Source organism: Anser anser, assembly GCF_964211835.1.
Source record: "Anser anser genome assembly, chromosome: 1".
NCBI lineage: Eukaryota > Metazoa > Chordata > Aves > Anseriformes > Anatidae > Anser > Anser anser.
The window spans coordinates 149,845,777-149,863,079 of record NC_139720.1 but is presented as its reverse complement, the minus strand read 5'-3'; the positions used below and the strand labels follow the sequence as shown (position 1 = coordinate 149,863,079).

Genomic DNA, 17,303 nt, shown 5'->3' with positions numbered 1-17,303 from the left:
AGCTTCTGGCTGTTTTCTGAAAAAATGTTTTCTGTCGTTGATCTTTAAAGACAATAAATGATGATATACAGGGTTGAGGGCAGTTCCTGAAAGGTGCCAAGCACTGTCTATCTGCAAAGTCAGCACCTTGAGACGTGTCCTCAGTCTTGTCTGAGTTCACGGCCTGCTTGAAAGTTGACACTTTGGGTAAGGTTTGATAAGACAGGGGCCTTCTGGCTGGATCAGTATAAAAATACAGAATGAAAAAAAATAAGTCAATGCAACCAAACTTTTCACTGAATTCTCAGGGTGATTAAAGGTTTTATGGCTGTAAGTAGTTCTCAGATGGGTTTTTATCAGGCCTTTTTTAACAACTGAGCTTGGTGAATGTTTAATGTCATTTTTTAAAAATGTTTTTGGACCCTAAAATGCCAAGAATTTATTCTGCATTTTAAACATCTTTCAAATGAACATTTTATTGGTTTTTGAAATCTGTAACATGTCTTCTGGATCATAAATAAAAATGAACTGCAATTACAATTTCAAGCTTTAAGCTAGTTTCTTGGAGCCAGAGAATTTGGCAGGTGTCACTTTTCTTTGAATCTTTAAGTAAACAGTTACTATTGCAGTTAAATGCACTGCATTCAAAAAATGCTACCACTGTTTTCTTGTAGAAATAAGTTTGTTCCCTTAGTCCTTTTATTTGCAGTTTAAGGCCAGTACTCTTTCACCAAAAAAAAAAAAGACTGCATTTTACATTTTTTCTTTATCATCAGAACGTCATGGAGATTTTATTTTGTGTGGGGATGGTGTTTTAAAATAATGTATGTTTATTTACTCCATTCTTTGGTTCTATGAAGAGCTATTTTATGTAGCATTTTTGTGTATTTGTGAATGTCCTGCTCTGCACACTTCGGTTGTACAACCTGTTGTTGCTGACCTTTGTAGCTGAAGTATTACAGTGTTAGGATCAACGTGCCTGACATTGTTCTTTCACCTCTGGTGGGACTCATCTAGGGGGATTCTGAAAGCTGGGCATCCAGTCTTTGAGGAGCATGCTACATTCCCTGAGTGGTCCTTTGAAAAAGAGATGAGCATCTCTGTGTTCGGAAATTTTCCCATCTTCCTGTAGATGCCTTTGTCTTTCTGTTGATAAAGAAGCAGCTGAGTTGTGTGTCGAGGTGAATCCCATTGCTGAAAGAGCGCTCCCTCCGGTCTGCAGGCAGAAGCATGCCTTTGAGCTGAGCATCTTCCTCCTTCCATTGCCAGATGAGCATCTGGTCTTCACCAGAACTCCTGCCTAGTCCAATAACTTGTGCGAATAGCAGTATCCACCCCTTGAAGATGCTCCAGTAATGAACTTGAAGCAATGAAACTGGATTGATTTTGTTAACGATTCAGTTATCTGCAAGCTGGAGAGGGTGGCAGTCTGTTGGCTCTTCCCTGGTAGGTTTTCCTCAGAGAAGACATAAAACTTGAATTTGAGAAACACTGATATTATGCTCTTGCCTGCTAGGGCAGGTTTTGCCATCTTAATGTGATTAAATTGCCTCTTTCCTTTTGGAGTGCACTTCTGCGAGGATCCCGGTTCCTGTCAGTCAGCTTGTGAATGAGAAATGCGGAGAAGATGTTTGAGAACTACTGCACTTGGCAAAATATGGAACTGACTTTCAGTTAATTTTCCCTGTTACTCATATATTTCAATACAATCAGCTGAAATATCTTATTTTTCTTAATCACTGCAAATTAATATCCTGTCTCATCCTGCAAGTCTCTGATCTGTCTTTCTGACAAGTAGGTGGTATCGGCGTCCCCTGCCAATAAGTTGAATGAATTTTACATCTGTGCACTGTAGTATATCTTGTAGATACAAATGGAAGACGACCCTCTCAAGAGGAAAATAACGGGGGAGGGAAGGAGTTCATTATTTTAATCTTCTGTTGCTTTCTCTTAAAAGTTATCTATTAATATTTTGCTAGTTCAGGAGCCTAAATGAAATATTACTTTTAAGTTATAAATAACTTGCATCCCCTTCCTGTGAATGTTAGATTAATAATCCTTTCTGACTCTTTACCTTGGGGGCTCTGTAAGTCATCCAATTAGCTATTAACTGCCTGATAAAAGATTGCAGTATTTTATGTTATCACTTTGATTTACTGATCTTTTTTTTCAGATGAATATATCGCCAGTAGCTCTTGCTCGCATTTATGAAGAAGACTTTAAGCAAGATATGGCTGCCTTAAAGGTATAGATACTCGAGCTTCTAAATTTTAGAGTATTTTAATGCAATTACTCTGGTAAGGAATCTGATTTTAACAGTTTGATTTGGGGGAGGGGGGACAACACAACACAGTTGATTGCTTGTCTGATGAAGTGTTGTTCATAAATTGAGTAGTGATTTACTTTTTCATTCTTCTGGGGAGAAAAAGGCTTTATATTGCACACCTTTTGAATAAAGAGGGGGAGAAAAAGCATGGCTATTCTGAAAGAGGAAGGAAGAAGTTAAATTTATTTAAGAACACAGACTTGGTTCACAGATAATACTTAGTTACTGTCATGCAGAAATATCCTGATCTAAAGCATGTAAAACATCAAATATTCTTTCTCTGAGTTCGGGTGACTTTGCTTCTTGTCCAGAGTACTGTCAGAAGCAGGCAGTAAAACACTGGGAAAAGTGTATAAAAAAACTAGTATATTTATTTTTTTGTCCCTCATTTTTATTTTTTCATATTATCGGCATCTTAAATAGTGCTTGCAACCTTTTTATGATATTTGAAACATTTTTTGGTAAGATAAAATTGAGAAGAATGGTCTTTAAAATTTGTTTCTTAAATTGGAGTGGCTTGTCAGTAGACTATTTCATACAGTCTGATGAACTGTTACCATTTCTTTTTTTAAGGTCCTTCCCCCTACAGTATATATGAGAGTGACTGAAAACATTCCTCAGATAATTTCCTTTATAAAAACAATAATTGCTAACGGACAGGCTTATGCAACCTCGCAAGGTAAGATTTGTAGTAAGGCACCTCCTCGTTAGCACATGCATGGGAAGTCAGTGCTCTAAGTGATCCTGTTTAGGGATCAGGTGAGATATGCTATACCAGGTTGTGTTGGTTACTACTGTGTGAGCAACTCGTTTGTGACGATACAAGTGTGCCAAACAACTCTTACGCCATTTCTAAGTTAAAAGTAGTTCATAATTTAACATAATTGTTTACTGTAATGATCTGCTGTCTCAGCTCCTGTGGGGAAGTCCTGGCCTGGGTTCTGCAAGGGAGCTGGGGGAAGCTTATAGCTGTAAACAGGAGCTGGATATCTCCTATGTACTGTAAAAGACATGCCTGCAAAACACAATGTGTGGAAAATTTTTAGTAGCACTAGTGGCTGTAGAAGGATGCAAATGTGTTTTAACTGGAACACTGGTAGGTAATAATTCAGTCATGGGAGGGGATTGCTAGTTAGCAGGGAAAAACCCGGGCAGATGTCCAGAAAACAGCGTTGTCTTAGGTGCAAAATGAGCAAATGCAATAAGGTTACTGAAAAGGTAGTAACAGGGAAACATGGGCTGCTACTTCTGCAGCATTTCTGGTTTTCTAAATCAGAATTTCAAATGGAAGTTCAAAGGTACTTTGTTTTGTTTTGCTTTCAGGGAAATATTATCTCTCCATTATGTAAGCAGAGTGAATGTGCCCCATCTTTGCTCTAAAACTAAATATTTTTTTTCTATTAGGCAATGTTTATTTTGACGTTAAGTCTTGGGGAGAAAGATACGGAGTATTAACTGCTGTTAGTCCTGATACACAAGATGAAGCAGGTGAGTTCATGGCAGCAACTTGTTTGTGTTAATTCTTTGTCTGAACTCCTGATGTATCTATGCATAAACTTTCATTCAACAGTTTTCTAACTTGTTGTGTATAGCCAGCATTTTTAGTTAATCAGGACGTCATATTTTCGTAATTACTTGTGGAGGCACTCACTGTTGGCAGTGCAAGCGGAAACTCAGTCTTTATTCATGCTTGGTTTTCTCTATACCTTTGTTCTGTTACTTTAGAATAATCACGTTTCTTACTCAATTTTATTTAAATCTTTGGGAGCATTGTATACAAGCTTAGTAATGAGGTGATGCTCTCAGCCCTTGTGCTAGCCAGCAGTGAGGTGGGCGAGGGGAAATGCTGGGAAACGTCATCTCCCACGTTATTGTTGGGCAGTTGCACCCTTCTGGTGTGTGCTAACCAGATGCATTTACTTCTTTCATTATTTACCACCAGACTACTGCTAAGCAGAGTGGTTGTGTGAGCCCTTTTGACGGGCTGTGGTAATGTACACTTGGCTGTGTTCTTCTTTTTTTGCTGCTGTTTTGCTGAGCAGGATTGCTGATCCTCTCTGTAGTTTCCGTAAGCTGGCTCTGATCAGGTCTTTGCATAGTTCGATGCAGGTCTCCTGTGTGCTTTGCACGCTGAAGTTCACTACCTCTTCATTGAAAAAAAAATTGCGTTTGCAATTACTGGAAATGTCTAGGAGGTGATACTCAGGTGAATTGCAGCCAGAAGCTTCTCACAGCTCCGCTCTGGAGTTGTTTCAATACAGCTCACAAGGGGAACGTTCTGTAGGGGCAGTTACTGACAGGCTGAAACCATCCTCCTGATTGATTCTAGGCACATGGTAGCATAGGGGTCCCCACCTGAATATAGGTAGGGATGTCCTGCATTTTATTGTGCTGTATTACCTTTCTCGTGTGTGCACAGAAGGTGTTTTGAGGAGCTGTGCCCTCCTGTTTGCTGCTGGAGAACTGGATTCAGAACTGGGGTCCTGTGGTGTGTGCTCTGCTTTACCAGGTCCCCAGCTTTTTGGGGCCTTGGGGTGTTTTTAGTGACAATTAGAAGCAGAGAGGTGCCAAAACAGGGCTTTGCCTGCTGTCTCCTCTATTCTGAAATTTAAAGACCAGTGAATTGTAGGTCACTTTCTTTCTCTGCGAATCTAGAACATTTCCTTTCCTAAATGTCCCAGACAGCATGCTCATAGCCAAAGCAAACTGTGGTGGCTGCAGGGCACAGTGTCATAACCAGCATCTCCTGAAGAGATCCCTCTTGCTGCTCTCTGACGTGAGTGAGCACTTTCTTGTAGAGCTCTGTTAACTCTGTGCACTGCCCTAGGGTTAACAGAGGCCCTGGGAAGCCTGCTGTAGGTGAGCCTGCTCTGGGCAGGGTTTGGATAAGATGTTTCCAGAGGTATCCCCTGGCTGCAACCACTCGTATTTTACCCTGCTTCCTCTCCATTCACGTACTACTGAACTTACTCTAATCTCTAAAGATTCAGTGACCGTTCCATAGTTTGTAACTGAGAAGATGAAGAGTTCTTTTTCGCAGTAATATACTCCAGAAAGGCAAGAGAGGGATGGAATCAACAGATACAGGTCAAACAGAGCTTGGCAAAATAGTGAAACCTGAGATGAAGATTCGGTTGGTAGAGCTCAGGTTATATTTCTGTCCCTTTATTTCTTATCAATTTTGAATGATGAAGCAGGTGTAATGGATTTTTGTAATGTGCTTCGCTTAATATTGCATGACATTCTGAATAAAAACAGCCTCTATATAATATCAATAAAGTACAAGTGGAATGGATCAAGAAAAATGACCATCTGATAGAGCTCTGAAAATAGCTGTGAATCATCATTAAAATGTGTTGGTAGTGGAATGCTGCGGGGATAGGTTTAGACCCAGTCATACATGGTGTTTTTGTTAATGATCTGGAATAAGTAGAGGAAAGAAGTAAATCTGATGTCACTGCTGATAAAAACTGATGAGCAATGTTAAATAATTAAGGATTTTTTCTTCTGCTGCTGCATTGCAACCTGTATATCCTAGGAAACTAGCTGATAGGTAACTAAGCAAATGAGGTAAAACCAGAGAAGGCCAAAAGAACTGAAAGGATGAGACGTATTAAAGAATCTTGAATCCATCTTTTTAGCCTGCAGAAGTCAAATTCAACATACTGTTGTTTTTTTTTTTTCAAAAGCTTGATTAAGAAACTGGAAGCCCAAGGTAAGCAGGAAAGGAGGAAGGATGCAGGAAAAGAAGTTGGGCAGAAAATAAAATCTGAATGGTTCACTAAGCACACACTTCTGCTTTCTTTCATATATTCATTTTTTTTTCTGAGACGTGTCCCATTAACAAATCCCTTTTCCATGGTAGTTGATACTGATAAACGCTATGGTAAAGACTTTGCGCTGTGGAAAGCTGCCAAACCTCAAGAGCTATCCTGGACTTCTCCCTGGGGAAAAGGAAGACCTGGATGGCACATCGAGTGCTCCACGATATCAAGGTCAGATTTCTTGTATTTTAAATCCATCGCTGTTTTTTTTTGTCTGCAGTCACAGTACAATAGTAGAAGCAGTACTGCTTTTTTGATGATCGGTAGAAAGCACCAGTTTTAAACTGAATACTTTCTGAAGCTGTCTTGTTATATTTTGGCATTTTCTCTCCTTTGAGAGAAAAGCGTGCATTTAAAATAAGCCATGCAAGATCACACAGATGATTAGGGAGTCTTTTAACTTGAATGGAGTAACCAAAGTTTTTGTGAAAGTTAAGAAAGACCTCTTTCATCTTCCTCCCTTCCACGTCATGCAATCTCCAGCAGACCTAGTCAAGCCCGTAGTGCAGTATCAGGAGGACAAGGTATGGGATTCTAGCAGACATAGGAGGCTTTGCTGGCATTATCTTAACGGCAGTTGTGGATGTGTCTGCTAATCATCTATCATTATTCAGATTTCTTTAAAAGTCAGCCACAGTATTAAATATTCAGATTTCTATGTGGCAGTATATTCTGTGGGCATGGTGTGAATTGTGTGTAGTAGCAGTTTGCTTAGAGATGTATTAAATTAATTTGCTCTGAATTTAGAGTTTTGTTTTATTTTTTCCATAGTACAGTAGTACTTTGTCCTGTGCAGTATTAATTTGTGATCTATTAATTTGTGTTTGGAAAAAAAGAGGCTTTAACTCTTCCCTCGTGAAACATTGGTAGTGGTACTTAGTTTTGCATTAGTTTCATATCTTTTTTTCAAAGCCAATAAGAAATTACTGAGATCTGACCTTGTGTAACTTGAGAGTTTTGAACCCAAGCTGAAAGTAGATGGAACAACTGCTTCAGGTTTCTCTTTTGTAGGCCGTGCTGGTGCATGTAGGGACATTAGTCATTACTACCTGCTAGCAAAAAGCATTTATAAAGGTGATTGTATGTCACTAAATAGTTTCAGCGCTGTGGAACAGTTCTTAAAGCATTTGAAGTACACAGAAGCTTGTTGCATTTGAAGTGCAACCTGTGACAGAAGAGCACACTAGGTGAGAAACGACAAACTGTTACAAAGTGGCCTATATGCTAATGTGATACTATTTAGAGTATGTGTGTATTTTCTGTACCCTTTACTGTGGTGAGACTCCTGCAATGTAAATAGGAGTTTACCCATGGAGAGCAGAAGTGTGGTAATCTGGGACTAGAAGAAATGGGGAGCTTATTTTTGTAAGTTACCTGAAGTGTTGTGCTGTCACAGTCAGCTCTCAAGTACCCATTTTAAGTAATAACTACTTGTCTGCTTTGCCAAAGATCTCAAAGCTCTTTAAGTTAGGTGAATTAATTTTGAAGTATCTTTGAAGTGTGTGTGTGAGAGAGAGAGAGAGAGAGAAGGTGAAGGGCATCGGTCTCTAGTACGGTCCTGGAGAAGGAAACCATCTGACATGACTCAGGTCTGATCTGGAGCTTCACTTACAGTGAGGTGGGCTGCAGCTCTTGTCCCGGAGCATTTTGCAGATCTGTCTTTTTCCCTCTCCTCAGCTCTTATTTGTGTTGTTGGAGGAAACTGCCGATGGACAGTGTTCCTCTTTAGGTGGCAACCCCTCTTTAGGGGTAAGCTGGGGTATCTCTCTGAAGGTCCATCCTAAATCTAGTTTTGGAGCAGGCAGGAAGAAGCAGAGGGGCATGAGCTTTGGAAATAGCCACAGACAGTCTGTCTTCCGTTCTTTCTCCTAGTTTTCTTCTGTTTCTCTGCCCTGAACTGGGAGGGTCTATAAATGTAAAAATCTATAAAGATTTATGCCTACAAATACCTGAAGGGAAGGTGCAAAAAAGATGGAGCCAGGCTCTTTTCAGAGGTGCCCAGTGCCAGGACAAGAGGCAGTGGGCACAAACTAGAACACAGGAGGCTCCCTGTGAACGTCAGGAAACACATTCTCACTGTGCAAGTGATGGAGCACTGGCGCAGGTAGCACAGAGAGGTTGTGGGGTCTCCTCCTTGGAGATCCTCAAAAGCTGCCTGGACATGGTCTTGGGCAGCCTGCGCTGGGTGCTGTTCCTTTTGCTGGAGCAGACGGCCTCCAGAGGTCCCTTCCAGCCTCAGCCGGTCTGTAGTTCTGTGAGCTAGTACTGCAGTGCCATCGTGAGCCAGGGTGTTGTGTCCCAAGAAGGGACAAAAATCTTAGCATCCAACCAGGACCAACTTGTTAATGGGACGTAAGGAGAGACTGCGTGTGTTCAAAAGTGCACGCATACGTAGCTTGTCTTTCATTTTCTACTTGCATAGACATTGTGTCTTCCCCAACTTGAGCGTCTGCAGTTTCTGTGCAGTTAGCATTGATTTACTTCCCTGCGAGCTGGTAAGTATTGTCCATGTAAGAGGCGGGCAAAATAAAGTTATCAGCTTGCCCAACATGACCTAGCAGGGACTTAATGAAGCAGTGGATACATTTTAGGAGCCTTGACTCCTGAGGCTTTTTAGCCTCAAAAGAAAATTAGGCATTTTCTTTTGACATTATAACAGGATAGGACTAAGCATTTTCTATCATAACTGTGGACGGTATTGCCTGAATTCTTACAGAAAAGGTACAAGATAAAGCATAGGAACACCAAATTTGAAGAAATGTTCATCACTGAAGTTTTGTCTGTAGATGAAGGAAGCTGTCTGATGCTGATAACATAGCAGAACAAGGAAAGATGTCCTGCTTGCCGTTCTTTGATCTAAACTAGAAAAATAATTGCTCATACTAAAGAAGATTAATAGCAGGCGGGTATGGTCCTGTCCACGCAGGTCCTGCTGCAATTTTGGTATTAAGATCTGTGTAAAATCCTCCTCTGAAACTGTAATCATTCAATAATGTATTTATATTGATGATGTTTCATCTTATTATTTTCTGCATTTCTTTTACAAAAACCTTTTGTGGTGTTCTACTTACTGATCAGGGAATTATTGTTACAGCGCAGTGTTTGGAAAGCAACTGGACATCCATTCTGGGGGAATAGATCTCGCGTTTCCTCATCATGAAAATGAAATTGCGCAGTGCGAGGTGTATCATCAGTGCGAGCAGTGGGGGAATTATTTTTTGCATTCTGGTAAGTAAAATGTCAATCACCTGAGAGGCCTGTACAAGTATCAGGGGTTTTGTTTTCTTTAATTTTTTTAAGGTTTGTCATTGTATGGCATGAAGTGAAGGAAACCTTACAAATGGATGCTGTACTGCAGTGACCAAGTTCTGTCCTCACTAAAAGAAGAAACATAAATGAGTGAATTTTGAAGTGGTAGAACGAATGCCTTTATAAAGTGGTTACAGTGAAATACTAAATATCATCTGGGGAAACTTCCAAATAATATCAATGTGTACGTTTATCTATGTACAGCGTTTATTCCTAATTAAAAATGTGGAAAGAAGAGTTCTTCCTGTAGAATCTCATCTCCTTTCGCTTGATTTCTGCAAAATGTGAGGGTATTGGTTATGATGATGGTTTCTTTTCAAATTTTACTTTGGCTGTGACAGTCCTGCTGGAAGAGGGTGAAAATAATTGATCTTTTCTGTATGTCCTCCTAAAAATAGAAATTCCTGCTGTCTTTGAGATAGAACCCTCAGTAGCTGAAGGTAGGTGAGTGAAGGTGACAGGTAGCTGATCATACTGTTTTTAAAGCTTTGAAACTGGAATAAACCAGTTCAGTTCTCCATCATCTCTCAGCACCAGTTGCCTGTGGGCTTAAAAGAAAGTTTTCAGTAGAATGCTGAGTAAAATAGCCTGTAATTATAAATACAGAGTAAAGCTCTTCTCTTACAAAAAGACTCCATACTACTGGAAGATAAGAATGGAGAGAAGGCTAAGATGCCCGAACCAATGAGCCAACAAAGCTCACAGTTGTGACCCTGTAGAGAAACATCTGAGCTGGGATGTTTTGAAATGTGGGAGAAACCTAACAAGCAGATGCTCTGCTGCAATGAACTGGAAGCTTTGAATGCATGATTCACTTACCTGTAACTATTTAAATTTTTCTGAGAAGCTTGTGGGTTTTTGTTGTTTGTTTTGTTGTTTTTTTTTAAATCCTCCAGCAGCAGTATGTTGAGCGATGAGTAAGAGACGCAAGGTTAATGCTGAAGACTGAGTCAGACACTTTGGTGTAGTCTGCTCAGGTGTGACCAAAGAGGTTGCTGCTGGGTGAGTGACTTGGTCTTGGTGTAGCCCATAGATGCCACAGACCTCTGCATCTCTTTCCCCTAGAAGTGACCTTGCTGCCTGCGCTTGACTTTTGACTTTTGAGATAGCAAAGTGTCTTACTCACTTGGTCTTCAGCTTTATGATATTGCTGTTATGTAGAACTGCTGCCTTACACAATAATGCTTCAGTGAAGACTGTGCTGTACGATGCTGTGAACAATGCCATTATGTGATGGGACTGGCAGCGTCCTTCTGGTAGAAACTGAAGTTTGTTCTTCCTATTGTAGTTGTAGTGGTGCTGGATGGTCTCCAGAGAACTGAAGGCAACAGACTGCTGATTGAACCTGACTTTCTTCTTGCTGAACAATACTTTGTGCAAGATCTCTTGTTGAACGCTATCAGCTGCTTGTTTGAGCTAGAGCTGTGGTACACTCTGGGAATTACTGAGGCCTTTATGTATTTGTACTGTTCGGGGTTAATACCGAATTCTAGTTTCAGTTCTCAATGTAGAGGCTGTTACAAGTCAACAGAAACTGTCCAGAGGCTGGTGCATCCTCCAGGGTACGCTTTACTCCTGAAGTGCTGGGAAATTCTCTGCGTTTCCAATGAGATAGACAGTACACTGGTTACTGCCAGCTGGAGCCTTCTGGAAAAAAAAAAAACAGTAATCTGAGTTCTCTAGCTTGGAGTCAAAACTATAGGGGAAATATTCTTTGAAACTGAGCAAATAAAGAGGATTCAAGATTTCTTTTCTCAATAAAAGGAAAAAAAAAATACCTTGATTCCAAGGGCAGTTTGAGTGCTGAGGTTCTCTAGGAGCTGACAGATTACATTCATTAATTCAAAAAATTTTGCTGGAGGACGATAACGTGAATTATTTAGGGCAAATGAATCAGCTTCAGAAACAATTTATTCTGGTAACAGACTTCAGAATTTCAGCAGGCTCAGAATTGGAGAAGCAATCCCCATTAGAGGAAGAAAATCCCTGCACTGGGGATAAATCTTCTTATAAGGACTTTATTTTTAGACTACTTGTGCTCTGGGAAGAGCGCCAAGCCAAAGTTATGAAAATCCTTATATTTTGTGATTTCTTTAATGAAATCATTCTAAGTGCTGAAGCTCTTGAAGAGGAGTATTATTTCAAATTCAGGTGTTACCTGTACCTTATTAAGGCAACATGGCCAAATTGCTTGAAATTAGGCTGCCTACAGTTAAGTCAGTCAATATTTAGGCAGCTTTACAAAAGCAAAATAAATAAATAAGTGTACCCAGCCTATTCCTTTTCCCCTGACAAAGGTTTGTGTATGGGGGGTTTACTGTGGTTGTTAGAGCTACAAGTGTCCAGTGTTTCTGGCAGTCTGCATGTTTTTATTTAGGGCCCTGAATTTAACTACACGGCAGTGGAAACGGCCTCACCTGTTAGCAGTCAGGACTAAACATCATGAAAATGAGATTTTTATTTAATTGTAGATTTTTGTTGTAGCTGGTTCTGGATCCATACATCTCTCGATTCTTTGCTACCCTTGAAAGGGTGCTGTGCAAACTTAAACGTGCGGGTGGTGGAGGTAGGACTGGAGGCGGCTCCTGGAGAATCCCCACCGACTTGAACCACTGTCAGAAAGAGCTAGGAGGTGAAACCAGACGCTTCTCATTCACCAGGCCCAAGAGGACTGCTTTTCTCTCCAGAAGAGTGGGTGGGAATTTTGTCCCCTTGCAGAAGGGAGCGGGCTCCCGGCAGGGCGGCAGAGCAGCGCTGTGCAGAGTGATGCAAAATTCCAGCATCAGACCGGGCTGCTCTGCAGGAATTGAAACCTCTTCCACCATCTGTGAAAACGGAGCCATAATTACATGTGGTGTGTCCACCCGGAGGAGCATCCCGAGGCATCGGGTAGCGCTGGCCTGCTGAATCTGGAAGAGTGCAAGGTTGCTGGTGGGGTATTAAAGAATAAGGAAAGTTCACGCTTAAAAATCTGCATCTGAGTAGGGTTAAGTGCTGGGCTCTGCAGTTAACAGAGTGTCTGAAAACTGTGTTAGTTGTGGGTGCTTGGTAACTTACAGGATTACTCTATTAATAGGAGAAGCCAATTAAAGCTTTTAACTACATTTCTGAAATGATGCTGAGTAGCGTTTTATTGCCTCTGTGTTCAGCATCCCTCTGGCTCTGAATAATTGATGTCTTCTATCAGTGGTGGTGGTGTGGCTAGTGCAGACAAGGTCCAGGAGCATACAGCTTTATCTTCTGCATTGCCTTGGCAGAACTTTATCCTGAAGCCAAGCTCTGCTTACTCTCCTAAGTGTGATGGAGATCTTTACTTCCTTTTTCTTGTGCCACGGCCCTGTAAATGGAAGGTTCATGCAACTATTGAAAGCTATATTTTTGCTTAGAGATTACATATTAAAATAAACTAATTCAAATTAGGCATCATAGCTGTAACTTCCCCCCCCCCCCTTTCTTTTTCTTGCTCTCCCAAAGTCTGGTGAAATGCGGGACCTTTGATAGGTAGTAAATTCACCTTGCAACAGACCACAGTGAGGAGTAGGCTTCTGTAAGCATCACATCACCGAGCAGACAAATGAATCCCTTTCTTCAAGCAGAACTTGGGCAATTTTGAGCATGATCTGGCTTCGAAGTTAGCCCTGCTAGGAGCAGGGTTCAGCTGAGCAGCCTGACGAGTTTCCTTACCACCTAAATCCCCCTGTTATTTTTCTTCTACCTCATCAGCTCCCCAAGGCAGCAGGAAAGGAACGAGTCCTGGTGGAGGACCTGCACGGACGCTGCTGGGAGGCATGCCCCGTGTGAAGAAGCTGCACTGTGAGCAGCATTAGCATGCAACTCCTGGTGCCACGCAGACACACGCCTTGCTGCCTGGAGTGCTCTAGAGATGCCACGGCTCAGAGGCTGTGGTTAACAGCCACGTGTGCTTGGTGTGGCACAGCTGAGAGCTGCGAAGGGGGACTCGGCATGTGGGGAGAAGGTCTGGATGGCCGCCTTGGACTCTCCCCACTGCCTTCACTAGCCCCACTTCGAGCGAGCATACTCCCAGATAGTGTCAATGACTTCATTTCCCATACACAGTACTCCTCACTAACTCTTCTCTGTGACTTTAAGCTCCTGTCAGATTTTTTGGCATAAGTATTCAGAAGAAACACAGACGGCTTTTTCAGAAAGTTACTTCTGAGCAGCAAAATCTACCAGTTGCCTTTCAAAAGCTTTGGCTTGCTTTATGGTATCTCTTAAAATCCAACTTCAGAAAACAGATCCTCAGATCTGAGAGTCTTCCTTATCCTGTCTAATCCATTCTGGCAACCAACTCTTTCCAAACTTTTGGTAGATCGAGTTTCAGAATAGGGGATGCACAGAAAACTTTACACTTGAGGTATTTTGGATTAACACCATAAACTTTTGGATTAAAAAAAATTAGTAGCACATAGTACATACAGAAAATTGTTTGGGTTTCATTAACATTGTATTGCAGGATATTTGGATGATCTTTAAAAGTCTTAACATATTTCTGGAAAGTCTAGTTTAACAGGTAAAATACTTTTCTGTGAAGACTGAAAAATGCTTGCTTACTTGTTGTTGTTTTTTTTTTTAATCAATTCATTATCAACTTGGTTAAGGAAGACTTTTTGTTTTTTCCTTATTTTTTTTTCCTTATGTCTCTGCTCCTAGAGTGGTTCTTTTTTGAATAACGTTTTCTTCTGTTTTAAAATTCACCCAGCCCATGTCGAGGATGGTGTGACCAAGCTTTTGAACAATAATTTACACGTTGCATTGAGATGGTTGGCGCACGTCCATCTCAGCGTATGCTGCCTCCTGAGACTCCAGTGTCAGAGCTGTTTCTCATTCACTGCCCATTGAGAAGCATACTAACTTATCCCAATTCTTTCTTTTTTTTTTTTTTCTAGGGCATTTGCACGTTAAAGGAAGTCAAGAAAAAATGTCCAAGTCATTAAAAAACTACATAACAATTAAGGTAATCTATTTTTGTGAACTGAAGAGATGTATGTATGTAACACGTAAATATTACTCACAGCCTTCTTTTGAGAAAACACATGAGCATTTGCTTGTACTGCAGTGAAAGAAGTGAAGCAGAGTGTTTTTCTAATGCAGATGTACCTGTTATTCTCTGTTTGGACGCAGGAAACCAGCTGTGACTCAGGGATTGTTCATAACTTGGGTCTCACTGAGCTGAGAGTGTTTGTAGGAGCAGCGTTTGTGCCTAGTACCAGAAATCTGCGTCGCAGTAACGGGTTCTCTTCTGTACACTCATCTTATCGTGTATGAGTTTGGGACTTAGGCAAGGGTGGATATTTTTCCTTGGCCTGATTTAGGCGAAAAGGGAAATAGTCTCAGCATTTTCTCAGTAATTTATCAGGTATTCTGCAACTACACTATCATAATGGTCTCTTTTCTTCTCCTTTATTTTATTTCATTTTTTCTTACTGTCACCTTCTTGCTGATGTGCACAGACCATTGTCTTTTAATACCTCCAAGCTGCACGAATACGTCCTGTTTTACCGTGTCAGAGAGAAGGAACCATTTGCCAGAAGCAGTTCAGTGCGTCAGTAACTTGTGGATCCTCTTCATTCCTCCCTGAAGGTCCACAAAGGGGTTGAGCCAAAGTTTGCGGCGTAGCGCAGAGCAGGGTTTGTGTCATCGTGTTGGTGATACGCTGTACTTAACACCATCTCAGCTCCAGCGATGGCTGACACCTATTGTTCGAAGCGGGTAATTTTCTTCCTTGAGACAAAGCTTGAGAGGCTGCTTCAGCACTTATGTTCCCCTCTGCCCTCTTGGAAGACTAATTACAGTCCTTTTAAACGGAGTTCTGCTTTATTCTGAATTCTCCCGGTCTTGTCTCGTGTGTGTACAGTTAAGCCTCACCTCCCTTAGGAAAATTATCCATCGCTCACGGTTTTCACAGCAGTTTTCTGAGTCCAAGCAGATGTTGTAGGCAGGGTGGAGGAATGGCTATTAATGCAGTGCACACAACAAAAAAATGTATAGAAATCCTCCCCTGCATTTTTCCAGTGACACTTCTTTGTACGGAGGAAAGTGTTGTGCAGGAGGCAAACAGAAATTTCTCTGTAGCCAGCAGCGATATGCTCAGCAGCAAAACATTCAGGGCCTTCTCTCTTTCCTCGTGGGTTTCTTCTTCTAATTTCTGCGATTAGACATGGCTAGCAAATGTTAATCCTCTCCGGCAAGTAACTTTCAGTCCAGCGAGCCAGATTTCTTCCCATACAGTCTTTCTGCATCCTGGACACTAAGCCCTGTGTGGAGCTCTGTGCCTGTGCTCTGAAAAATTCACGGCCTCGGATGGTGCCGGCGGCTTTTCCTTTGTCTCGGGTGGCAGAGGAGCGGGGGAGCACATTCCTGGCAGCCACTGAGGCATGGCTCTCCTTTCCTGCAGCCGTGCTGGATGCTCTCAGTCCAGCTGCGCTATTTTTCTTCCCCCTTGTTCCCTTTTCTGTGCGTGTTTTTTTTTCTTTTTTCATATATAATGGCTATTAATTCTGACCTCCAAAATCAAGTGCGTGGCGATAATGCACTGCCAAGCAACCCGCTTTGAAAGATTTACGGGTACTTTCTTTCTCCGTGCTCTGTTTTTAATGCAATACAGAACTGATTTCTGCAATTTGGATGACCCCTTCCCAAATTCAGAGTTTTCCTCAGTAGAATTTATTTCCTTGCTTTACTGACATTGTTTTCCTTCTGTATATTAGCATAAAGCTTCTGGGAACACTGAGTACATAAAGTTATGAGTTAAGTTTATTTCCAAAAAAAAAAAAAAATTTAGTTTCACAATCTGTTTCTTGATTTAGCTTGCACTGATTGCCTCAATTATTTCTATTTTCACTTGAGAGACTGCACATTGCTGACATTTCGCTACCTTCAGTGTTCAGGCTGGTTTAGTCTGGCAGCAGAAGCTAAATTCTGAAATGTGCATCTTTAAGCAAATGACACTTCCCGTGTTTTCTTCTTGTACTGACTTCACCTTACGATTTTCTATTTCAGTGGTACTTCAGTGTTACAAACTTACTATCACCAGTTTGCAAATTGGAGAAAAAGAAAAAAAAAAAAAGCCAGGAATGTGATGTTCAGTTAATCTGCCACCTTGTTCAACCTTCTCGCTGAGAGCAGAGCTGTCAAGTGATTGAATGTTTTATCCGTGTCCCTTCCAGGCACTTAAATAGTTCTTTGTCGGGGTAGTAAATTATTTTTAAAGCTAGATTAGTAGGGTGAAATTAATGAGGTCTCACAACTAGCATAGATAAATTCCAGTGATTTTTTTTTTAAAAGCTTTTTGTTCACTCCCATGTTTTCCTTCATAAGCTAGTCCTCCAGAAAAGGTACACTCATTTTCTTCTTTGAGAAGTTTTTGTTTGTCATAAACTTTACAAAACTTAGGAGTTGTCCTTTCCTATAGGATTGTATCCCTCTCTTAGTCTAGTAATTTTTTTTCCCCCCTACAGGTCTCTATTCAATGTATGTTTGATCATCATAACAAAGTATTTTTCAGTGTTTTATATTTGTGATTGACATTATATGCATATTTGTATATTCTATGTATATATACACATTATATGTATATGGAATTAGATTTTATTTAGTTTAGACTTTAAAGCACTTTTCTAATTTAAAGTTTTAATCCTAATTTAAAGATCAAAGGTTATTTGTAATGTCAGTTTGTCTGAAATATGCTGTAAAACTAGCATAAGAGAATTGAACAACAGATGAAGAAATTATCTGGTGTGATACTAAAGCTGTCTTTTTGTGGGTGGAGTTTAGGATTTTCTGAAGAAGTTTTCATCGGATCAATTCAGGATGTTTTGTCTGCGCAGCAGGTACAGCTCAGG

The 17,303-nt window shown here is 40.8% G+C and overlaps 1 protein-coding gene across 8 annotated transcripts in view; it reads left to right on the top strand.

The window, feature by feature from the left end:
* The window catches only part of CARS2 (cysteinyl-tRNA synthetase 2, mitochondrial), a 37,121-nt gene that overhangs the window by 5,082 nt on the left and 14,736 nt on the right, over positions 1 to 17,303 (top strand). For all 8 annotated transcript variants that reach the window (XR_014580517.1, XM_083826112.1, XM_083826110.1 and 5 more), the window contains 7 exons: positions 2,153 to 2,224; positions 2,879 to 2,984; positions 3,710 to 3,793; positions 6,171 to 6,300; positions 9,224 to 9,357; positions 14,349 to 14,416; positions 17,236 to 17,302. Coding sequence is in view for 7 of the 8 variants with exons in the window: in XM_083826112.1 (XP_083682238.1) it covers positions 2,153 to 2,224; positions 2,879 to 2,984; positions 3,710 to 3,793; positions 6,171 to 6,300; positions 9,224 to 9,357; positions 14,349 to 14,416; positions 17,236 to 17,302 (661 nt within the window). In the remaining variant the exon portion in view is untranslated. The remainder of the gene's footprint in view (positions 1 to 2,152; positions 2,225 to 2,878; positions 2,985 to 3,709; positions 3,794 to 6,170; positions 6,301 to 9,223; positions 9,358 to 14,348; positions 14,417 to 17,235; position 17,303) is intronic.